The sequence below is a fragment of the Phalacrocorax carbo genome, chromosome 5 (assembly GCF_963921805.1).
Source record: "Phalacrocorax carbo chromosome 5, bPhaCar2.1, whole genome shotgun sequence".
Taxonomy (NCBI): Eukaryota; Metazoa; Chordata; class Aves; order Suliformes; family Phalacrocoracidae; genus Phalacrocorax; species Phalacrocorax carbo.
Window position 1 is genome coordinate 22,764,100 of NC_087517.1, and position 25,551 is coordinate 22,789,650.

The following is a 25,551-nucleotide window of genomic DNA, read 5'->3' on the forward strand; positions in this document are numbered from 1 at the left end:
ACGAACTATACCTCATTTTAAATTATATATATGGCTTTGGAAAGCAATCTTTGGTCATTAAATTATGTAAATTGTTTTCTCTCTGTTACAGAAATCTGATCTTTGGCATGGATTCTGCAATGAAGATTTCGCTTCTTTTAAGCGAAAGTGCTCCCGCAAATCCTGTTTTAATATTTCAAGCATAAAATATCAATTTCCAAATTACATGTGGAGTACTACTCAGTACAGATTAATACGTACTCTCTGGGTCACAAGATGGAGGTGGCTCAGCTACCCACCTTTCCCAACCACATCGCAGTTACAATTAGTCCTTTTTTCTGTAAACTTTCCTCAGTTTCCATTAGATAGATGACAAATTAAGTTAAAATACAGCCACAGATTTATGAGTGACTATACCAGTAGCTGGCATCACTAAATTAGGCTAGTTAATGTCTGAAGTGGTCCTTGACATGTTTCTCTTCTGAAAGCCAAGTCTAATTTTTAAATGCATTTTAGTATTTTATTCTCTTTCTTAAAAAAAACTTTTTAAACTTATGTTCAAAACATCAAAAGCAGCATGGAGTTTATTATTTATTGCCCATCACTGCCATATGACTTTTTACATTTTCATCTATCTGTATATGACATATTTCCTATTACTTGACTTACATACTTAAAAGCTTGTTTCCAATAAAACATTTTTGGTTTTACTGCCAGGACAGAGAATGGATAATGGTACCATTTACAGGACTAAAAAGTTACCTCACAGCTAAGTAATGTGCTCCTCATGATGTAACTGGATTTCTGCCACAGCCCTTAACAGGACTGAACATCTCAAATTAGGCACTCCTGCATATGAAACCTGATGATCATTTTTGATTGGGTTTGTGGGAGTTTTTCAGTACAAGAAAAAAATGGAATTTGGCCTCAAGCCAAACACTCACTGGCCTTGCTATTTCAGGAGCCCCAGCTGCAGTCCTGCCCGGGGTCGCAGTAGAGCCCTGCCTGGATGCATCGGCACACTGTTCTTCCTGCCAGTGCGGGAGGAGGCGGGAATGACGTGGGGATGACGTTTTTTGCTTCATCCCATTACATGTCGACTTCGAGGTGGGTCGGAATGGGTTCCTCACCAATTCAGGGACCCACTCCAGGGAAAGAACTGTCAAAGGACAAGTTTCTTCCTTTGAGTCACAATTTAGAGTATTTTTTTTTATTTGAAAGTGGTAGGATACCGCAATTAAAATTTGGCTAGAGACAATTTTCAAGTTGTCCCAAATAAAAAATATTATGATAGTTAAAAAAAAAAACCAGCCAAAAACCCACAACAGAAACAAAAACCACAGGACTGAAAGCTATAATTTACCAAGTGCTTCACAGGTTTCAGGTTTACAGACTGTACAGGGGTTTGGTTTAACAATCAACCATGGCGACACAGATGTTGCCTTGTACTAGACAAAACTAAGACATGAGGAAAAGCCACAAGTCCTACATGTTCCAACGACTCAGAGCACCCTGCAGTCCTTCACAAAACCTTCACAAGCGCCAGGCCGTTGGCGTTGCCGAGGCTGTACGCGCACGCCAGCGGGCCAGCTGCAACGCACGACGGCCAGAGCGCGAAAAGCGGCAGCACCACCCGCCGCGGCCGCCTCAGTCCAGCCGGGGGCGGGGCCAGGGCAGGCGGGAGAGCGGGCGGTCCCCTCACGCGCAGCGCCGCAGCCAATCCGATCGCTGTGGCAGCGCGAGACAACCAGCCCCGTCGCCGCGGCGGCGCCCGGGCTGGCTGGAGGGGGCGGTGTGCGGGGGCTGGCAGCCATGAGTGCGGTGCTGGACGTGCTGTGGGAGGACAGAGATGTCCGCTTCGACATCTCCCCGCAGTGAGTGTTGTTGCTCTGCCCGCCCTTTACAGCAGGGCTTTTCGGACCCTTCCTGCCTCTGTCAGTAGGCTGAGCGCTGTCTGTCAGTAGGATGAGTGCGACCGCCATTAGTAGGCCGCGTTCCCGCTGTGGCGGGGGGCGGGCGTGTTTTCCTGGCAGGGCGGGAAAAAGCTTGAGTGGTCCTTGAGGCTCGGGCGGGCTGGCTGGGGAGGTTTTGGTAGGTGGGGTCTAGTCACCGTTGCCAGTCTATGAAAGAAAAGGGAAAAAAAAAAAGTTGCACGCTGGAGGAGGGAGGGAAGGCTGTTATTTTCCCGGCCGCCTGTAGCGTTACCTGGCGCTGAGAAGTAAAAACAAACTTAAGGTGTGTTTCTGAGGAGGCAGTACCGGCGACCGGTAACAAGGACTTGGTGTGCCTGCCGTGGTGATGGCCGCCGGAGCTCACGGCCACGGGTAGCCGCTGAGCAGCCTCTGAGGGGCCAGAGCTGAAGGATTGTCCCATACCTCATGGCAGAGGCAGTGCTTCCGCGCTCCTGCGGGCCTCGGCCTCTGGCGAGCTGTCAGCCTTATCTGAGACATGAAACTTCTGGTTTCTTTGGCAAAACCCTGCATAGCTTTTGTGATGTGGAGCTACAAATTAGCAGCTTGTTGGTGATGATTTGGGGGGCGGAGGCTGAAAGTGTGCTGTCGGGCTTCATCTCCCTGCTACTCAGTTGAAACACCCCTTGTCCCTCAGACATACTGCCTGCGGTAGTTTTAGAAACATGAAATTGTATCTTGAACGCTTAAGCAGTTCTCTCTTATTTTCTTGTAGAATTGTCATGTAGACAGAGCCTGCTTCCGTATTTTCTTTAATGCTAATGTTACTGTTCTTGCTACCTCCTGTCTAATATCTTTTGCGCTGTTCTGGTGATGTATTGTTGAGTCCATACCTAGTGTCTCGATCCTGATCTCCAGTAGTATCTCATGGGATTCCCCTCCTGAAGAGTTTTGGCTGTTTTACACAATACAATTAAAATACAGCAAAATTTCACACTACATCGACTCTTATGTAATTAAGTGGTCAGACCTGTTAAATCAAGCAAAATAAAATAAAAAAAAAACAAACGAGACCCTCTGTGGAAAATTTAGCAGAGCATTTCACATGTCAGTATACAGCTGATATTTCCTTTGCTGACATCTATTCTGTCCTGAGCCTAGGTCCACTCCTTATGACCTAAAAGTCCAGCAAGAAGCAACAAACTATATCTATTAAAAATTATGTGACTGCAATTTTTTTGCCTTTTCCTCCTGTTCTCACATGCTTTCTCCCTATTTTGGGGAACAGTTTGCTTGGTCACACTTGCTACATAATTATTTATTTACTGCTATAATTTAATAACAAAGGTATGAATATTTTTCATATGCCAGAAATAGAGATAAAAATTTCAGGTATATAATGTTGATTTGTGTGTGCGTGTGCATCTCTGGATTTTTCATCATATGATGCGCTAAGCAAAAAAAAGGAGAAAGGAAAGTGAAGTAGGGAAATAGAAATGGCCTTCTTTGGGGGGATAAATCTAATCTATTTTTCACTAGGTAATTTTTTTCTTCTTTTTTTCTTTTAGACAAATGAAAATGAGACCTGGAGAGGTCCTTATAGACTGCTTAGAGTCTGTTGAAGATACCAAAGGGAACAATGGAGACAGAGGTAACTGCATACTCAGGGAAATCATAAACTTTCTATTATTTAACCTGTGTACATTCATGAAAGCCTTGTCTGGTTTCCATTCTGTCTGTTGCAGAAAATAGATCCTGCCAGTTTCACAGGTCTGTCTCCCCTTGGAGGATTTTCAAGCAGGATCTCTTGTTAAAAGTTATAGGAAAGTGATAATCTTGTCTCAGAATTTGTTTAGAATTGAAAGCGTTGTAAGAATAATCCACTTACAAACATTGTGGTATTCTTTTGCTGTAATCCTGTTTAATGTTTAGTTTTTCTTAAACTGGTTTAAACTGAATCAGTAAGGAATATATATATAGTGTGCAAGGGCATGAAGCTGCCAGCATGCTGAGGTGACCCTTTTAGGGTTGGATGTACTGCTGTACACAGTACAGAATTGAAGAAATTTGCATGTGACATAAAGGGGTGAGGTTATTCATGAAGACAGCTGCGATAGTTAACTCGCTGCCTTCCCCTTCTCCTCCCCAGAGCAGTTCTGCACTGATTGTGTCTCCACATTTTTACCATAGGCAGGTGGATGTGAAATCACTAACTGTTCTTGGTTTGGTTTTGAGGAATGCTTGTATATATTAGAGGTTGTTTCATTTGTTCCTTGCTGGATTTTCTCTCCTAGCATTCAAAAAAAAATTGTTTAGTGATTTGTCTGCTGGGGTGTCCTGTGCTTTTTTCATATCAAGGGGAAGGAATATTCTGGTGTTTCAAAACTAGAGGTAAATATGTATATTTTGTATGTTCTGTGTATTCTCACAGAATGGAACAGTTAATTTAATCGAAGTTACTGAGATAAAAAATATCTACGCTCGTTATTTCCAGGTAGACTGCTTGTGACAAATTTGCGGATTATCTGGCGCTCATTGTCATTGCCCAGAGTCAATCTCTGTAAGTATCATCATCTCCTGTTAAAAAACTGCAAATTTTGTGTTTCCTTTGTGGTGGCATGCTATTCTTTCACAATAGTAATGATTACAGAATATTAAAGTGTAGTTCTGTTGCTCTGTAAAGTCTGAAATAAGCTGTAACTAATTGATCTATTGGTAATATAGGAACTGTTATAATAATTCATAGCAAAATACTAATATTCAGTGTTAATTTCTCAGAACAAAAGCTGAAGAGTACTTCAGGCATATTTTTCATTTGGCCTAAAATGGTGGGTTTAAGTAATTTTTATAGAAAGAAACAAAAGTCTTGCTTCACTTGTACCTCTTATTGCTACCTGTTTATTCACAGTCTGTCTTGCCCTACAGATTTTATTCCCCACAAATACCTGCCTTTCCAAATTTATTATTGTAAGCGCTGAATAAGCTTCTCATTTAAACTGTGTGAGTAGCTAGCAGGTCTACTTGTATTTAATTTGCTGAAACGGGTATGATGCACTTACTTTGTACCCAGATTATTTCCAGTGCTCAGTTCCCAAAAGCCAGTCAATACTGAAAATCTATATTCTCTTCATAAAGTATATAAAGTTATGCCCTCTGCCTCCTTGCTTTTCGTGCTCTCATACATGTACACACATACAAGTCCACGCACACACACTGCTACTTTTATATGTACTTACAAAATTTTTTTAAAAAATTGTTTGCTTGTGTATTTAAGTTTTAGAATAGACCTTTTTAGAGGAGATCAAAAAGAAATATATGGAGTAGTTCAGCCCTATAGAAGCTCAAGGAAGTCTAACTTTAGGGTTAGGCTTTTAGGGTTTAAAATACTCTCTAGCTTTCAAGATAATGCATTATTTCTTACCTTAAGAGAATATGTAGACAAAAAAAATTGTATTGGATGCCATTTTTGACCATTGCTTTTTCTTTTAGTTTTAGAAAATTTCTCATACGCAACTGAGGAAATAGTCTTTTCATGGTATTTTCATAAGTATTAATTCTGTAAAGAGTGAATATTTTTATCTATATAACTGCTGCCACATCTGAGCTTTTGGGGAAGCAGAATATTCCCAAAGCAAATTCTAATTCTCCATTGTGTTTTTTTTTTGACCCTGGCTGTGCTACTGTTGGTATCCGTAGCAGGATTGTCATCAATGTTCAGTTTTAGCCCAGCACCATTTTAGCACATCCCTTTGTTTTAGGAAGAACAGCTGGGACTGTTTCTGTTTTTATTTTGTATCAGTGTGTTACTGCAGAACAGGCAAAATGAAATTTGTAACTGTTTTTTCCTCTTCTTGTTGTTTCTTCTCCACTTGCACTTTCCATTTTGCTACTTTTTTCTTTGTCATCTCCTTAGCTTTTCTTCTACGAAGTATTAGATTGATGTAGAAAGTTTTATTTATAAGGGTAAAGTTTACAGGCAACATCATGATGAAACAGACCTTCCAGAGGCAACAGCCAAATGTTGAAACAAGGGAAATTCTGATCAGATATTAGGAGAAAACCATTCACAGTGGTGGCAGTCAAACAGTGGAACTGGCTCCCAGGGCGGTTTTGGAATCTCCTCCTTTAGAAATATTCAAAACTCAATTGAACAGTACCCTGAGCAGCCAGGTGGGGTTGGTCCTCCTTTGAGAAGAGCATTGGACCATACAACCTCCCAGGGTCTTTTCCAGCTTAAATTAGTCTTTGATTTTATAATGAGGGCCCAGACCATTAACCACAATGTGTAATTCTCACAAATAGCATCCAAAGCTGTGCTACAAAATTGCATTTTGTAATTTTGACTATTATTTTTTCATGTTCTCAAAACTGTTTTTTTCCCCCCTAACTTTTAGCTGTTGGTTACAACTGCATTATAAATATAACTACAAGAACTGCTAACTCAGTAAGTTTCAAAAAATACTTCTTAAAATAAGAAAAGTAGCTGTAATTCATTGTTTATACTTATTGCACTGTATAAACAATAATCTGAAAGTTTACTTGAAATTTGCTTGCAAGAACAGTAATAGAATAGTAATGGAAGTTTAGTTCTAAAAGTTGAGTGTTATATTTCTGTAGCAGTGTAGTTTTAGTCAGTTTCCTAAGGCAGTAAAAATTATGTAATGACACTGTTTGGTTATTTTTCTCCCCTCAAGGTAAGGTAAGCACATGTTGGCTCATTGTGTTTAAATTTAACAAAGGTCTAAAGAGAGGTACTAATTTTGTGCAAGAAGGTTTTCAAATACGTAGCCTGAATTATATGCAACTGTGAAGCCGTTTCTTTGGTTAGCAACAAAGAACTAGCGGGGAGATTATGCAGGTTTCCCAGGCAGCCACGTAGTAACCAAGCCAAAAATACTGTTTCAGTCATTATATTGCAAATGTACAGCAGGCAGGCTTCATTAGTTCTACTGTTGACGGAACTGCTAGTTTCCCCAAAAAAGAAAAACTTGAGTCCAGTTAAGACAGCAGTAGATCAGTAGTAGAATCAGGGTGATACCTTTAGATATACTATTTAGAAACTAATTTAGAAAATATGTCAAGATTACTTATTGCCTTTACAGTCAAGCTACTATATAGTCAAAATGTTAAATTTCATTTTTTCCTTACAGAAATTACGAGGGCAGACAGAAGCTCTGTATATATTGACTAAATGTAACAATACACGGTTTGAGTTCATATTTACCAATGTTGTCCCCGGGAGTCCCAGACTCTTCACTTCGGTTATTGCTGTACACAGGTAGCATACTTAAAATAGTTTTTGTTCATCTACAAAATTCAGTGAATCATATACATGGGATTACTACTGCTGGTGGACTGAGTATATGACTGCCCGTATTTAACATTCAGAAAACCTTCCCAAAAGAGGAGAACACAGTCTCTGGAAGGAAGGGAGAGAATGATAACAAATTCTACTAGATAACTGTGCATAATGAAAAGTAACATGTATTAATACCAATCATCGATCACAGTTTATATACCTCATGTGTATAAACTGTCTACACAAATAAAAGTACAAAAGAGCTCATTTCAGTGTGCATTTTCTATCTATAATTTCTGTCTGTAATAATTTCCTATAATTTTGGACCATGTAATGGAGATGAAGAGTTAAATCCTGGTCAAAACTCTAATGGAGTCCAAAGCAGTGGATGTTTCCCACCTAAAGATAAGTCACCTGAACGAATGAATGTGTGCATAATACATTACCATAGGTTTCTGTTAAAGAGCTATGGAATACCGATGTACGTATATTGGATATTTGTGACCCTACTGGCACTGAAAAATAAAGCATTCTTGATATTCACACTATGTATAACATGGGACCCAGAAGACTTATGCTTTGCAACAGAGGCTGGGAGACGACTATCTTAAGGAAAAGAAAAAACTAGTATACACATGAATAATACAGGAGATCAAAACATATGTCAAAAAAATCCTTTTAAGTTTAAAGATAACTTCGTTAAGGAAAGCTGAAATATAATGGTTTACATTGATGAAGTTTTAACAGTACACTCATTTTTGTGCAGCATGGTGATAAGAAAAGTTGAAAATATACAACATTCATATTTGTGCCAAAACAAACAGTAAAGATAATAGAAGCACTGAAATGGTAACACATATTTTTTTATTTTTTGCAGAGCTTATGAAACTTCTAAAATGTATCGTGATCTGAAGCTGAGAAGTGCACTGATTCAAAACAAGCAACTGAGATTATTACCACAAGAACAAATATATGACAAAATCAATGGAGTTTGGAATTTATCAAGTGACCAGGTATAGTGAGAAATGAGACTATGTTGGCTACAGCAAAGTTAAAATGTTTTGGCTTTCATCTAGCACTTTTACTACTATAGTTTTTTAACCTCAAAGGAATTACCCTTAATTCAGTTCATCAGCTGATGCATGCAGAGAAGCTGATCCCATATATTTGCTACTCAGGACAAACAAGTCTCCTTTTGGCAACCTGAAGTCTAAATGACTCAGCTAATATGCATGGAACTAGATATACTATTCCTGTTAAAACGATACATTTATGAGTCTAAAGCTCTGCCCCATCCTGAACGAATTGTGTTGTTTCCAGAGTGCTCTGCTGAATATTTGTATGTTTACATGCAGCTTTGACTACAGTTTAAGACTATATCTTTTGATTACTGGAAATGGAAAATATTGGAATAGGAGTGTATGTCTTAAAACAGAAAAATAAAGACTTAAGAAGAGAAAACATTTATTTTATAGGGCATTAGTTGCAAGTATTTCGCAGAGCCATGAAACAAAATGGGAGCTGTTATTTCTGTCTGTGCAATTTTAGTCCAGAATGGAAATAGGATCCATCCTGACAAGCTAAAATGTTCTTTCCTCTCCACTCCTTGGCACACATCTCCACAATTGCCTAAGTTTAACCCACATGCCATTATACTTACATTATATGCCAGTTCCAGATCTGTACAGTTAAGAACACTCTCAGATGCTTCATGTACTCCCATGAGGTCTGCTGTGCTGTGATTTGATCCTGCTTTGTGGCAGTAATAGGTAGTCCTGCTATTTTAACCATTTGAGTGCTGTATCCTTTAAAGACTGGATCTTGATTCCTTGCAATCAATGGAAGCATTTTGACTGGTTTTGGTGGGAGAGAGTCAGGCTTTTATTGAATTAAATATGAAGCTGTATCCTGCTTGTGTTTAAATGGATAGCAGTAATCATTGTGTTTGGAAAAAAGGCTCTACACCTCAAAGCAGTTCTAACATACCTTTTCTTTAACAGGGAAATTTGGGAACGTTTTTTATTACTAATGTGAGAATAGTTTGGCATGCAAATATGAATGACAGCTTTAATGTCAGCATACCATATCTACAAATTGTAAGTATATTAAAACACCATTTTCAAAATTAAATGGCAGAAGTTCAAGTCTTCAGTTAAAACTCTCAGCTCACCAAAATTGGTATTTCATGTCCGACAGTCAGGGAGGAATTTAGTCTTACCAGCATCAGTCACAGGGTAGATTTATTTTTTTTTTCTGTCCAGATTAATTGGGGGCTTTCATGGGAAGATGGTGAAAATGGCTTGTATTTCCAATTTTCAAACTATTTACAATGATGCTTCGTGCCACCTACATACACTGGGGTTAATGATCTGTGCACCTGATGTTCAGAAATGAACTGTTACAGGTGTTACTTCTTCTGATAAAAACACTTTTCCCTGAGGTCCACAGGTTCAGGTTTGTAATGGTAAATGGGAGGGAGTGCTGGTAGCCAGGCTTCCAGAACCAGTAACTGTAATTAGAACAGTGTAAAAAATAAAAATTTAAAAATAGAGCAGATTTTAATCAAGTAATTCCAAAATTTTTAACAAACAATTTTTACCTCTTTATCATTAGCGTTCAATAAAAATAAGAGACTCAAAGTTTGGCCTGGCACTTGTGATTGAGAGTTCTCAGCAGGTAAGAAGCTTTAATAACTTTTTTCATTGGTTGCATTTTTACATATAATAGTTCTCTAACTCTAAAATGTTACAGGGCTACTTTGAAGGTTCTGAGAGTGTTCCTTCTGTGTGGCCTTTTGAGCACAACTGAAAAATGCGTCTTTGCACTGATTCAGATGTCTTTATGTTAAGGTCAATATGGCTGTTGTGAGTTATGGTTTCTCTAAGCAAAGCAACGATAAGCCAGCATGACTAGTTAAAATAAAATAGCTGTTAAAAACAGTGATTCTGACAGATTATCTTTGGGATCTAATTACTTCTATACTCACGACCACTATTTTTAATCTTTTTCACTTGTGTACCTGTTTTGCTGTAAGAGACAAAATTTTTTTCTTCAATTTAACCTTAATCAGAAATACTTCTAATGGTGATTTTTTTTTTTTTTTAAGTTCAGCTAACTTTATTTACTGTATCTGAAAGATTCTTTAATAACAACATCAAGATCTAACAGACTAAACATTTGCTGAGTAGCTAGGAATAAATCATTAGTATCACTTCTGAATTTCTCCCACCCTTGTTTGCTTTTGTTTTTCTGTATAAGAAGTTTGTTCCCCATTTATATAATGGGCTACCAGCTAAAGGCTTATTTACCTCATAGAGAAACATTGTCATTGTTTTTTCTTTCACCCATGGTTTAAGTGTCAGAATGAGAATAAGATAATACAGATAAATGTTTTATCAGCAAACTGAAATTTGCTATCATTAAACTGCAAATCCCTATCAAAGGGAGAAAGTTGTTTAAATAACAAGCAACACTAGTAAGTATATGTCTTCTTTTTCCTTTGTTCTATAGAGTGGAGGATATGTGCTTGGTTTTAAAATAGACCCTGTGGAGAAACTACAGGAGGCAGTGAAAGAAATTAATTCACTTCACAGAGTTTATTCAGCTAACCCTATATTTGGAGTGGATTATGAAATGGAAGAGAAGGTACTCCACTCATTTATTTTAAATTAGGTACAATAATGTGTTAACAGCAGTAATACAAATATATGAAACATCTTAGATATGTGGATTTACTTTAGTGTTTGAATTTGCAGCCTCAACCTCTTGAAGACCTAACAGTGGAGCAGGTTCAAGATGATGTGGAAATAGAATCTGATGAACATACAGATGCTTTTGTGGTAAGCTGCTCCACAGAAAACTGAAAAATAAAATAATTCGTGTTTGGTTATTAGAAAACTGTGTTAGTATCTGTCTCCCAGTATTTCAGGAAAATTTACTTCTAAATGCGTTAGGTTGCTTGATGAGCTTCCTTCTAGAAATTTCCAAATTTGCTGTGCAACCCAGTAACACCTGACTGCATGATTGACTGCACAGGTAGGCTGCACATGTTTTCAAGTGCTAGCCTTGACACATTGGCAATTGACATGTTTTTTCAATTAATCTCTGAAATTTGGTGAATTAGCAGAGCTAGCACCGATCTTATTTCCACCTTCTTTTCTTTTAGTAACATTTACCTATGCAGATAAGCTCCTATCTCTTCCTTCCCCACCCTTTTTCTCACTTTTTGCCTTTTTTTCTTTTCATTTTTGCACATTTTCCCTAAAGGTTTGCTCTATTGGTGCCTTTGTCACCTGAAATAAATAACTGTGCTTTGCGTATTCTAAGCCAAAAGCTGGAAGCTCTAAATGATGTCTCTGATACAGGAGACATAGATCGTCCAGGACCCAGGGAGTGGCTCCACACCGATATTCCATGCCACTTGAGAGCTGTGATGCTGTTCTGTAGAGTCTTGGATAGCTTGAGATCCAGCTGAGCAGGAAAACGCTTTCTTTGCTGCCCCTTGCCAGGCCGTAGGGGCAGCTGACACAAGATCAGGCTCTTTTTGGTAAATGTGAAGATCTAGAGCCTGCTCATCCAGAGACTTCTAAAGCTGGATATTTTCAGAGATCTGATTTTCTGAAGAGTTTGAGCCTTAATTTCCACACACACAGAATGGGAAAGATGGTATCTCTTTCCCAGATATCAGTCTGAGGGTGGAAAAATTTTTTTAATTGTTTAGTTACTCTGTGTTTCTTTCTTAGACTGAGTAGGATGTTAACTGAATTTGGATATTACTTACACATTCCAAGTTAGTTTTTGAAATTGAGTAATAAATGCTGCTGCACGTGAGGCAGAAAATGCTAGGATGCTGTCAGTTTGCTTCATATTAACATTTTATTCCCTATATAAAGTATTTGTCAGTGTAACAAATGTAATATGAAAATTTTACCATTTAAAAACAATTCTTTATTATGATGGAAAATCCAAAGGTTGGTATTTAATGAAAAATAGCATCATCACCAACTCCTGTTAGAACCCTTTTGTAAATTATTTCAACATAGAAAAAACTCTGATCTTGTCTACAAAAGAAAAAAAAAAACATACAGACTGTTTTTTTGAAGAAAACTTATCAAATACAGTTTTGACCCCAAGGAATTATTAGCAGATTGGATTTTAGACTACTTTGTTTTCAAGGTTGCAAGTTCTTTTTTCTTTCTTTTGCAGGCTTACTTTGCTGATGAAAACAAGGTAAGAACATCTTTTTTCATACTGTCAAATTCATGCTGTTAAAGTGCGATAATGAAATTAAAAAGTACCTTCTACTTTATTTTCTCTTATATCTTGTGCATTCAAAAAAGCAACATGATCGGGAGCCCGTTTTTTCAGAAGAACTAGGACTTGCAATAGAGAAGCTAAAGGATGGATTCACACTCCAGGGACTCTGGGAAGTAATGACCTGATTTAGATCGGCACGTGTTTGTTTCCTCAGCAAGGAAAGACTCTCAGTTCTTACTGGGCTTGGGAGATCTTTAGGAGGGAACTTAGAAATACCAGCATAGCAGAGAAGGAACATGCCAAAGCTGACGAGCAGGCAAATATTAGATAATATGCCCTCAGGATGTGTCATAAAGGAAAAATTATTCAAAACTCTCCTATGTATAAAAGCTTTGTATTTATTACACGGTTTCTGTAAGCAGTGGGAGGAGAGCCAACAGTGAATATAAGAAGGGGCGGGGCCCCAACTGCTGGAAGCTCCACCCCCTGCAGGTAGTCACGTGCTCCGGAAGCCCTACCCTTCCCCTGGTCACATGAGTGAGGACTCAAAGTCCCTTCCCACTCCATGTGTGGCCACTGCCATTGTATTTCATCTGCCATTATGTAAAATGTCGTACCCTGCAGTTTTACACTGCTTTGTGATTGGCCAACTGTGGGTTTTGACACACTCGTACACCAGGTGTTTTCAGGCCTGTGATTGGCAGGAGCAGCCACCCCATCTTGCTTCCCACAGAAGGTCATCAGAGCCAGAAGCCCCCTCCCCTAACACCACAGGGTCTGCCATGGTGTTTCAGCCACCATTTTGGGGCAGGTAGCCACCTTTTTTTTTTTTTTTTTTTTTTTAAACAACTTAATGACCCTTGTGCCTACATACTGCCCTGTGATTGGCTGCCAGGACCATCCATGGCCTGCCGTTTTCCCTGGAAATATGTCAGAAAAGGAAGGGTCCTCTTCCTACGTACAGGAGACCACCATTTGAGTTAGGACAGTCTGTGGTATATAGTTTGATTTGAAGTATTCATGTATTTCTACACAGTGTTATACTTTCCCATAATGATTATGTCTAAATCAAATTTCCATAACTTGTTTAATGTTGTGCAATGTAGAAGTATCATCGTATGCAGAATGTTTCGTATCTGGGCATATTGGCTGTGTCATTGCAGCAGTGCTGTGTTACTGATAACTGTGACAAAAAGCAATACCGTTCCAAATATTAGTTTTCATGTCTCACAATTTTGTTAAATGTTCAGCACATACCATTCCAGGTAGTTAATTGTAATGGAGATAACCTCATACAGTTTTTTCTCTTTTTCCTCTTGTTTCTTTTCTTTATTTTGGCTAGAGCACCCTTTTTTAAGGAATGATCTAGAAAAAGTTACACACACAGCTTCTGTGTCTGAGTCATTAGACCTTTATGCTGTTATGTGTTAGAAATGAGTCATTTATTGTTTAAAGGAAGATGCAGCTGTTACGTTTTCTAGTGAGATAAGACCTCTGTGCTATTTTCTATAAGTGGAAAAAGTCAAATGAGCTCTCCTCTCAGCTGTTGTTTTAGCAGCTGACTGTTACAGTAACGTAACTGTGGCGTGAATATAATTGTGATGTTTGCAGAAAATCTTTCAAGGTATATATGTTAATGAAATACTACCTATATTGAAAAACAATCATGATTTCAATAAACTTTGATAACGTCGTACCTCGTTAAAGATCTTGCATTCAAATAGTTGTGTTTTGATCCTGTTTCCATTACATTCAAAGAACATTTTACCATACAGGTAAAAAGCATTCTTTATATGGGCAAAATACAGTCCTTCATCAAGGTACATCAAACAACTTAAAATTTCACATTTGTTTTGGATCAGTATTACCACCTTTAACAAAAATCTAAATGTTCCAACATATGCAGAATTGTTCTAAATTCACATTCACTTTTCAAACTACTTGTCTGACTTGGAACTTTTTTTAGTTTAAATTGAGATTTTTAGGGTTTTTTAGTTTTTTTTAATTAGACATCCTTTAAATAATGTTAATATGGTGGACTACTTCTTTTTCATTCTGTGTTCTACCTTTCCAATGTACTGTTTTCGGTTTAGTTTAACAGCAGTTAATACCATTTCTGGTACAGTCAAATTTAAAAGGATTTATTATGTCTACAGATCATCTGAATTGAGGAATGGTTATTATTGGGGGGGTGGAGATTTAATTTCAAATTATTTTTGAAAGCAGAACTTCACCTGAATGATGTTTGTTTTTATGTCTACACAGTAGGATTTTGCTTACAAATACAACCAAATGAGTTTTAAGAAGAAACTCAAAATGAATTTCAAAGTCTTATTATCAATACCTGAAGAAATTGCAGATATTATATGGGTATGTAAAAAAATAATCTGACAGCATGGATAATGGATGCAAAGTTCTGGAGTTTTTTAATATCTTTATGCCTGCAGCAATGTGATGTATTAAGCAAGTCTGAAAAAGTTGTCAGCTTCAAGTACTGCTCACTGGACTAATAATATTTCTACTTCAGAATATTTGGTACATGTATATTTACAATCTTGCTCATAGCTGTCTCACTGAGGGTCAGATTCTCCTGTCCTTACTCATGTCAAATAATTTCTTACATTGCACGTAATCTCATTGATCCAATGTGGAGAATGATGGCAAAACCTGACCGTAGTGGCTAAAAGCAACAGTTGCTTCTTTCAGTCTTCAACAGCTGTGAGAGCAACTCTTTTTTTCCAAACCATCCGACCTACATTCCGACCCATAAGAGTACGTACCTATATTTAGCTAGCAAGATTAAGTTGCAGAGGCTTCAGGCAGAGCAAAGCACATTGGTCTGCCTTTTTTACAGACAGACCTTTGGGCAGACAACAGCTAAAGCTTTCTGCTCCCTCCCCTTTCCCAAGTATTTGCAAAATGGATTCCCAAAGGGAACTCACTGAAGAGCTCAGACTTTACCAATCCACCCTTCTTCAGGATGGCCTCAAGGAACTCCTTGAAGAGAAAAAGTTTATAGATTGCTCTCTAAAAGCTGGTGACAGAAGCCTGCCTTGCCACAGATTGATTCTGTCAGCATGTAGCCCTTATTTTCGTGAGTATTTCTTATCTGAGCAAAATGAAGAGAAAAAGAAGGAGGTAGTTCTAGATAATGTTGACCCCAACATCCTGGATATGATTGTCAAATACCTTTATTCAGCAAGTATTGATCTTAACGATTCTAACGTGCAAGATATTTTTGCTTTGGCCAGTCGCTTTCAGATCCCTTCTGTATTCACTGTGTGCGTTTCCTATCTTCAGAAGAGGCTTGCTGTTGGTAACTGTCTGGCCATCCTTCGATTAGGTGTTCTGCTTGATTGCCCAAGACTTGCATTTTCTGCCCGTGATTTTGTTTCAGATCATTTTGTGCAGATCTGCAAAGAAGAGGACTTCATGCAGCTTGCCCCGCATGAACTTATCTCAGTTATTTCACCTGACAGCTTAAATGTAGAGAAGGAAGAACTGGTATTTGAAGCAGTAATGAGATGGGTCCGAACAGACAAGGAGAACAGAGTAAAGAGCCTGGGGGAAATTTTTGACTGCATACGTTTTCGTCTTATGCCAGAAAAATACTTCAAAGAACATGTTGAGAAGGATGATATAATTAAAAGCAACTCAGACCTTCAGAAAAAAATAAAGATTATTAAGGATGCTTTCGCTGGAAAACTGCCTGACTCTAGCAAAAGTACAGAAAAGTCAACCAAAGGGGAGGTGAATGGCGATGTAGGAGATGAAGATTTACTGCCTGGCTACCTAAATGACCTTCCCAGGCACGGCATGTTTGTCAAAGACCTAATTCTTCTGGTTAATGACACTGCTGCTGTAGCTTATGATCCTCTTGAAAATGAATGCTACCTAGCAGCCCTGGCAGAACAGATTCCCAGAAATCATTCCAGTATAGTCACCAAACAGAATCAGGTCTACGTTGTTGGAGGACTGTATGTGGAAGAGGAGAACAAGGATCAGCCTTTCCAGTCATACTTCTTCCAGGTATAAGCTTTATAATTGTTGGTGCAATAGCAGATGCTTATAGGAGTTACTGAAAAGTACTCTGAGGCTATGCAAGCGAGTTGTCTAGTCTCTCTCTATGGTCGATGAAGTATCTATAGAGAACTATCCCTGTCTCAGACATTAAACCAAGGGACCTGCATCTTCTCTTTCAAGATCAAGCCCCTGGTGAGATCTCAGGAAAGATTAAAAGGATTAGTATATTACATCTAGGCACCGGCTTTCATTGTTAAAGGCCCAGATCTTTCATGGTACAAATGCCTAAATTTAAGCCTAATCATATTTTTGTAAAATACCTTTTGTGAATTTCTCTTCTGTGAAAGTTGAGTACTTAGCTGCTTTAGAGCTAATGAGACATCTTTTTTTTTGCATCTGAAATACTTTTATGACAGCAGGAATGTGCATATTTTAGGTGCCAGTTTTGTCACTAGAATTCCAGAAGTCTTTTTGTCACATCTACATTTGAAAATCTAAGGGCATTCTAAAATAGGTAATTTAGGGTAGACAGTTGTTTTCTTCACAAGCTGTCAATGTCGATACACTAAATCCCAATGTTTCAAACAAGAGTGTAATTTTTTATCTTTGTAGATCTGTATAAATATAAGGCTGATCAATACAAACTGTAACTTCCAGAACATATTTCAGAAAAAACGGCAGAAGTACAGTTTGGCATTCTTACACCATCAACTAATGGTTGGTTTTAGCTACCTGGCTTTGGGGGATATTTAAACTATGTCATGATGAATTATGCAATATGGGGCTGGCCATGTCCTGTCTTCAGGCACATTGGCCTAAAAGAAATAGGAAATAAAGCAGAGTGATGAGCAGTGATAGAATTTTAAAGTGTTCAGATATTAAAAATTGCAAATATTAAGTGTTTATAAGTGTTTATAGGAGTACGGCTCACTGATTTCACACACATTGAAAGAGTCTGTTTCAGGCATTTGTTATAAGAGGGAAGCCAGTGTGCTAGAGAGGGATTAGCACTGCTTCATTTCCTTATGTAGGTGTGAACTACTGATCACTAAAGTGCAAAACTTGTTACAGAAGTATTCTTCTAATAGAAATACTGTGTTGATGTCATAATGTATACAGTCCAGAACTGAATAGTCTAAGTCTCAGGCTACTAGGAGGCCTCTGAAAAACTAGGCTTCAAGGCTGATACTAAAAATTGATGAAGCTTTCAGAATCCTACTTTACACATCTACATCCATTTCCTGAAATCCTGCTCTCTCGCTTGTCATCTTTAGGCTTGCTGCTGCTACTGCCTACAGTTAAAATACTTGTCTGCATTACCTATGTGGCTGTTGTTCCCTCCAAAATGTTAAGGTAGTGCCAAACCGATTTTTCGCTTACTGATCTCCCTTTCCCCACCAGTGAAGCACCTGTTACCATTTTATTTGGTATTTAGCAACCCAGGAGAAACAAGGCTGCCACTGGCTCAAAAATGCACGAGCAATTGATGCCCTATCATCAGCGGATCTGTCATCTTCAAGACTGGTTCACTAAGCATGCTGTGATCTGTGATGAGTACATCACCCCCTCATTATGTCACCCAGATCCAGCTACTGGGGCAATCCATGTCCATGAACTAGATTTCACTCTTGCAATAAAACTTCCTGTTCCGTAGGGATGGTCTATCAAATGTGGGAGATGAGTTTTAGCATGGGGACCTTGACTGTGGAACATACTTCTGGAAAAGAGTGGCACTGTACTAAACCCAGATCTGATTTGAGACCACATTTGGAGTACTGTGTCCAGTTTTGGGCCTCCCAGTTTAAGAAGGAGGTGGAACTCCTTGAGCAAGCCCAGCAGAGAGCTACCAAGGTGATCAGGGAACTGGAGCATCTCCCTTATGAGGAAGGGCTGAGAGACCTGAGTTTGTTCAGCCTGGAGAAGAGAAGACTGAGGGGGAATTTCATCAGTGCCTACAAATATCTAAAGGGTGGGTGTCAGGACAATGGGACTAGGCTCTTTTCAGTAGTGCCCAATGCCAGGACAAGGGGCAATGAGCACAAACAGAAACTCAGGAAGTTCCACCTCAATATGAGGAAAAACTTATTTCCTGTGAGGGTGCCAGAGCAGTGGCACAGGCTGCCCAGGTAGGCTGTGGAGTCTCCTTCCCTGGAGACATTCAAAACCTGCCTGGATGCGTTCCTGTGTCCCCTGCTCTAGGTGTGCCTGCTCAAGCAGGGGGGTTGGACAAGATGATCTCCAGAGGTCCCTTCCAACCCCTACCATTCTGTGATTCTGTGATTACTTTAACTGAACTTTCTCTTGCTTTCTAGCAGAGGCCTCTATAACTCATGGAAACTCAAATTTTAGCTTCCCTTCCTGTACATTGTGAAGCAAATCTATAGGCAACAGAAGAGAGAAAATACTCGTTTTAAACGTTAGAGAGCATTCTGGTTCAGTTTTAAGTTCTCAGATCAAAACAAAAATTAAGCACCACAATTCTGGGCAAATATTGTTTTGGTTTGTTTGTTTTTCCTTCTGTCCTTTCTACTGCTTCTCTTTAGGTGTTTTTAGCATACTGGATGTGAGCTGAGACAGTTGTGGGAGTACTCCAGTCGGGGTGACATCAATGTTGCCGATGGAGCTGCACTGCCTGCCTTTTTTTGCTTAGGAGTGAAATTCTTATTCATTGAGCCTTCAGAAATCTCAGGAGCTTTTGGGGTCATTTGTGATGAAACACCACCTCTTTTGCTTTAGGGATTGCAGAAGAGACATCTATGCCATTTGCCATGTAACATTTCCCAATCATTAAGAGGAATGGTGTGGGGATATCTGGCATCTCTCATGGTAGCAATGCGCACAACCGGCTAAATGAGTAGGTATGGAGTGGCAGGAGCGTCTGCTCCCTTCAGGCAGGAAGAAGAACTTGTTCTTTTCCAACATCCAATGGGGAACCCAGAGAGTGAGACACCTTTAAACAAGGAAGAAGAGTTTAATGAAGAGGCAAAGAAACTGTGCAGATGAGTGAGGGTGAGCAGACAGATGCAAAGAGGGCTGTGTGGCATTGACTCTGCGAGGTCTCAGCACCACGAAACATGAGTGGGTAGGAGTCATCATTTATTAGCTGCACTGAGGGAAGAGTAGGTTGTTCAGGAAAGTGGATAAGCTGTTGAGAGATACTGAGTACAGTTAGATTAATTTTGTGGAACAGTGTTCGTTGTGTGGATTTTTACTATTTGCCTTTCCTAACACTTCCTGTTCTGATGCTTTTTCAGCTGGATAGCATTGCTGGTGAGTGGGTGGCCCTTCCTCCACTGCCGTCAGCCCGGTGTCTCTTCGGGCTGGGAGAATCAGACAACAAGATCTATGTAATCGCAGGCAAGGACCTTCGCACTGAGGAGTCTCTAGATACAGTATTGTGCTATGATCCTGTGTATGTTTAAAATTTAATTATGCCCACTGAGGACATGTAAATAGCCCATTGTTAGTTGAAAGAGCCTAACAGTGATATTTTCTTCTTCCAGGGCAATGAAATGGGGTGAGATCAAAAAATTACCCATCAAAGTATATGGCCATGCTACTATCTCAAACAATGGATTGATATATTGTCTTGGTGGAAAAACTGATGATAAGTGAGTCTCGAAGACTTTTCGTGACAATTTATAAAATTATTTGGTTGGTCCTTTATATGTCCTCACTCTCAGAAATCAGGGTTTCCCTTTATTACATCTTCAGGTTAGGGTTGTTAATGATCAGGCAGAGGGGAACACGTGGTATACAGGATATCTGATATATATACAGATATACAGGATACATGATAAGGTAAAATTGCATATAAATTGTAATCCCAACTAGTTATTTTAATGATTGTACTTATTTGCAAGGCAATTTTTACTTATGTTGCAGACACATGAGCAATACATAGCTATGAGGACCCTCACCGAAAGTAGTATTTCCTTCCAGATAGAGATACATAGGTGCCATGGAATTACTGTGTCAGTTTTTCAAATTTTCTGACCTGTGATGCCTGTTATACCTTAATGGACCCTTTAATGGGTGTAACATCAGGAAAATCAGTGTTTTCGCTCACACTGAATGTGTGGTGGTAATTTTTCAGTGTTTGTATAGGGGACAATTAAGATACAAGCTTGTCAAATCAGCCAAAACAGCAGCATAATCTTTCTTTTATAACCTTTGTCATACATTCCTCCACAAATCCATCTGAATGGAAATGCTGGGAAAGGACGTTGTCTTTCTCCTGTAAGGTACATCAAAATTGCTGCCCTGTGTAAGCAGCATTTAACATTTTATTTAGTTCTATGGATGTGATTAGTGCTTTGTATGCAAATGCAAAAATGCAAAGATTCCCAGATTAGATACAATAAAGGATCTCATGGAGAGAAAAGAGGTGTTATGCATAAACCCACACAATCCATCTCAGCTAGGTCTCACTTGGAACAAACCCAAAGTTCCTTAGAAACAATCACAAGTTTTCTTTTCCCTCCCCAGGAAATGCACTAACAGACTATTTGTATACAATCCTAAGAAAGGAGACTGGAGAGACTTGGCTCCAATGAAAGTGGCTCGCTCAATGTTTGGAACAGCTATCCATAAGGGCAAGATCGTCATTGCAGGTGGCGTCACTGAGGAGGGCCTCACTGCATCTGTTGAAGCTTTTGATCTGACCACCAATAAGTGAGTGCAATATCCAAGCTATTTTAAGCAAGTGTTTTATCATCGAGGCTTTTAGGAGCTCTGAGATAAGAGTCACAAGGATGTTCAGGTGCCTGTACTCCTACTGAGACACGCTTGGTCTACATTCACATCTTTAGCACCACCAGCAGCAGCAGCCTGAAGAGCCCGTATCTGTGGTATTTTTCCTGCCCCCACATGCATTTTCTGTGCTAGCATACCTACATTGCAAACATCATCAAAGAGCTCATGTAGCGAAAATAACTCGCCCTCTAATCTTTTTTAAGTCTGATTACTTTCCTTATTTGGTTGACCACAGCCACCTAAAAAGGTGTGCTGGCATATAATAGGAGAGAAGTGGGAGAGATGGGGAAGGGTCACGCAACCCAGCTGAAACAGCATTGGCTCTGAACATGAAACCCCAGCAGGAGAAATTAGGTGCCTGAACAGGACAAGCTGAATGTCTGTCGGGTACATGGCCTGGTGATGCCTTGCTGTTCACTTACCTTGTCACAGCAAATACCATTTACCACCAGTTAGTGACAGGCAGATAATTCTGCTTATTTATTTAGTATGAAAACTCCAGCAAGACTTTCAATTTTAAGCACATACTCTGCAATACTATAAAGTAATGACAAAACAGAGTAAGTCATACCTGGAATTAGCTCACTTATTTTGTCCAGATACTTTCCAACATTCTTCCTCACAGCCAGAATCTTTTGCAGCCAGCATCCCTCAAATGTTCGTGTTTTCCCAGGAGTTTATACCCTCTGTATCTGACTTTCTACTCTTAATTTTCCTTTTTGTTACTTTTCTTCCCTAGCATCTTATTTACTAACTTTCATTTAAAATAATACCAGTAAAACTTTATTATGATAGCTTAAGCTCGTCAGTCATCCCGGATGCACCTTTATTTTATTAATAAGCACTTCTATTGTATATAAACACATTTGGCTTTGCTGGCTTCACTGACAGGTGGCACTGCAGCCATCAACCTCACAACAAAAGCTTTAACTTCAATGTATGCTATCCCCAAGAGACTTGCTTATAAAATTTAACAAAACAAAATGTGAATTACGCAAGTAATTCTACGAGGGAACTTTGGACTTGACACCTTCTACAGAAAGCAGAGGAAAGTAAAGGTCATTTTGTTACCATGAAGTTTGGCACATTCTCCTCTTCCATTGTTCTGAAACAGGTACAGCTTGTGGTCTGGAAAATCTGTCGGTTCTTGTCTTGGTTTACTCTAGTTTGTTATAGTCAAGTTACACAAGCAAGAGACACTAATTAGCCATTAGTTTTGATGTTGACATTATCCAGAAGTGGGATGTCTGTGTATTTTCTATGTTCATAGGTGTGAATTGGCAGAAAATTTGAAAATATGCTAATGAGCTCCAGTGACTTTTTTAAAACCTCAAATTATTATGTCAATGCCACCTGAAATCAATACGCATTTTGGAAACTACAGGTAAAAAATGAGAGTAGCTGGGGAACAATACATCTGTATAAAGCATGTTATTGATGATGGGACCAGGCGACCTGTAAGAAGTGGTCTCTGGGAAGAGATGTCGTGATAGTGTCATTCCATCACATAAGACTTGCAGGAAGTCCCTGTGGGGGTGGAAACACTGAAACTCGCTGCTGATACATCTCAGAATTTTTTCCTTTTACTAAACCATTCACTCAGGTGGTCCTTGGTACCTGAATTTGTCACTCAGAGATGTATTTTAGTGCATTCAGTTTACAATATTTCTCATGTGTTCATTTAACTTAAGTTTTTCTTTTCATCTTTAGGTGGGAGATTATGCCAGAATTTCCCCAAGAGAGAAGTTCTATTAGTTTAGTCACCTTAAGTGGAGCTTTGTACGCTATCGGAGGCTTTGCAATGATTCAGCTTGAATCTAAAGAATTTGCACCCAGTGAAGTCACTGACATATGGAAGTAAGTGTAATTTTAATCACACTTTCTTGGTGGAAAGCCAGTCTAAAATTGAGGTTGGAGATACTGGAGGGTAAAATTAGTTTTCTGTTTCACTCTGGAAATGAGCTATAGCACAGGTTTTAAAGCACTTGTTGACAGAAATGTTTGTCAAACTAACAAATGAGACTTGGATCTAATAACTACTTCCACCTACTAATAATTTTAACAGTCTGAGGAACGATTTTCAGATTCTTTTACTCTTTTATAAAGAGTAAGTTGCCATATCTCCTGGCAGGTTTAGCCTTGTAAGTGTACTATAAAAACATTCCCTGTTTTGTGACATTTTTATGCAGAAAAGCCTGTATACACAGAGGTTTGCACATACTCATGTGTTAATAGTCAAATAAGTAATTGTTCCAAGAGAATCAGAAACCCCTATCTCCTAGATTATTATTTTTTTAATCTAAATCACAGTAACAGTGATGAAACATCAGATCTCTGCTATGACTCATCAGTTGCTAAGGTAAATTCAAGAGTTTGAACTGGCAGAGGGACAGGAGGAATTCCCAGAAGAAAAACACCTTTATATGTAAGAATCTGAAGGGATACTTAAGACAAGGTGGAAGCTTTTATAGGAGTAATTAAAGTATGACACAGGCCAGAAACAAGCTTTAGGGACCAGGAAAAGGAACACTCGCACAAGACCATCTTTCTGTTCTGTTCTGAGGACAAAAGCAGCCTTTTGTGGCATCCTTCAGCTCATGGTTGCTACAAGCCTTAGCAACATGTGGATTATCTTCCTTTTCATGTCTGTGTGACCTTATTTTGTTAAATGCAGGTATGATGATGAAAAGAAGGAATGGATTGGCATACTGAAAGAGATCCGATATGCTACTGGAGCCTCCTGCCTGGCTACACGTTTAAACCTCTTCAAGTTATCAAAACTGTAAACAAAACACTGGAAAATGTGATACGATGAGGGAGTTTCAATAGGCTCTTCTGGTTTTGTTGCATGAAAATGTCCCCAAATTGTACAGAGTTTTGCAGCAGCATACTAGTTATACTGTTAACTGTTTAAACAGTTCATCTGTCTGTCCAAGTCTTAAGATATGTACTAACTAATCAACAGCAACTGAATTTTTGCCAACGTTTAAAATCCTGAAGAATCCTAATCAACGTTGATTAGAATAAATGAAGATTTCAGAGAGAACTCCAGTTTCCACTCTGAAATTGCCAATAAAACTAGTTAGACTTCCTTATACTCAGACAATCCAGGATACTGGTGGCTTATCCTCCAAACAATGCCTGTGAGTTAATTGTTAGGTTAAATACAACTAGTAGATAGCTAATTTTATTCTAACTGGCTGTTTGTACAGCCTGATTTCTCCCTTTAGTAATGTATGCAAATCCTGCATTCTCCAGTCATATCATGAAAATATTTTCATTAGAGCCTTCTGAAAATAATTTAGCCTGGAACTGAAGTGCATACTGAAATCAAAAGTGGCCTAAGAAATGCCAATCTCTACCAAAGCTCCACAAGTAGCCAGAGGTGACGAAAGATAGAAGTTCACAAGGTTAATAGCTCTGCTGTTTCACCTACTATGTTTACGCTTCTGGTAACAGAGATTTTCCACTTTTTTATGCTTTTATATTTATTTCCAAAGCAAATATTTTGTGGAAGTTTTTCTCAGAAATCTGAGGCCATTAAGCATTCATGAAAATGTCCTGGAAGAATTGATCATCAGCCAATACCTATGGCAGAGAGGACGTTTCCATCTAATAAAGAGTTGATGCATTTTGATGTTGAAACTTTTAACAATTAAACTTTGTTTTTAAAACTATAAAAGTATCACTTGATGGTGTCTCTTTTAGTTGTCAGCTCATCATCACTACCATATCCCCAGGACACAGATTTCTTAGTACAGCTTTTGCCTAAGACAGAGCACTCAGTTTTCTTAAGGTAGAGCATGCCCACCATTTTTATTGAGTATCTCTTCAAAGAATTTCTCCATTGAATAAAGAGGGTGTAATGGATCTAAATCTAATCAATACTGATGTAGCAGGAAAACTGGAAAAGAAACCCACCATACCTGACTGAATAGCAATTCCAACTGTCAGCTCAGCCCCTGCACTGCCTTCCTTGGAGACAGAGGTAAATATATGGCAATGGCACAACCACTGTAGCTCATTTCAGTATGTTACTGTACACAGGTACTTAATCTGTGGGACATCTTTTCTGTTTTCCCCTTTAGTACCCAAATCTTCAGCTGTTCATAGCATCTTTTAATTGGCTCCAGTTAAATCACTGGTTCACACCAGCCCATCTGCTGTAACACTTGCTGATTTAATTTAGAAAGAATGACTGCAAAGGATCAAAAGAAGCACATTTTACTGAAATACTCATGATAAATTTGCTTTTCTTAATAAATTTTCTTAGATGCCCTTTCTGAATCTACTTATAGCAAGTTTTAATCCTCTTTCCATTGTGAATAC

At 38.8% G+C, this 25,551-nt stretch overlaps 2 protein-coding genes across 5 annotated transcripts; both read left to right on the forward strand.

The window, feature by feature from the left end:
* The first annotated feature begins 1,720 nt into the window (after nt 1–1,720).
* BBS5 (Bardet-Biedl syndrome 5) lies at nt 1,721–14,150 on the forward strand. Of its 4 annotated transcripts, none has more exons than XM_064451549.1 (13): nt 1,744–1,853; nt 3,458–3,540; nt 4,184–4,280; nt 4,384–4,449; nt 6,284–6,333; nt 7,040–7,167; nt 8,066–8,201; nt 9,189–9,284; nt 9,802–9,864; nt 10,699–10,833; nt 10,944–11,027; nt 12,394–12,417; nt 12,528–14,150. In XM_064451549.1, the coding sequence occupies exons 2-13, from the start codon at nt 3,529–3,531 to the stop codon at nt 12,627–12,629; spliced, it is 993 nt and encodes a 330-aa protein (XP_064307619.1). In that variant the 5' UTR covers nt 1,744–1,853; nt 3,458–3,528; the 3' UTR covers nt 12,630–14,150. The 4 variants fall into 4 exon arrangements, with proteins under 4 accessions (XP_064307621.1, XP_064307618.1, XP_064307619.1 ...); XM_064451550.1 differs by lacking the exon at nt 1,744–1,853 and adding an exon at nt 2,100–2,214; XM_064451548.1 differs by lacking the exon at nt 4,184–4,280 and having other exon boundaries at nt 1,723–1,853.
* A 130-nt stretch (nt 14,151–14,280) lies between these two features.
* Nucleotides 14,281–24,904, forward strand: KLHL41 (kelch like family member 41). The gene is made up of 6 exons (XM_009508395.2): nt 14,281–16,473; nt 19,722–19,879; nt 19,971–20,078; nt 20,956–21,141; nt 22,933–23,079; nt 23,897–24,904. The coding sequence occupies exons 1-6, from the start codon at nt 15,364–15,366 to the stop codon at nt 24,006–24,008; spliced, it is 1,821 nt and encodes a 606-aa protein (XP_009506690.1). The 5' UTR covers nt 14,281–15,363; the 3' UTR covers nt 24,009–24,904.
* The last annotated feature ends 647 nt before the right edge of the window (nt 24,905–25,551 follow it).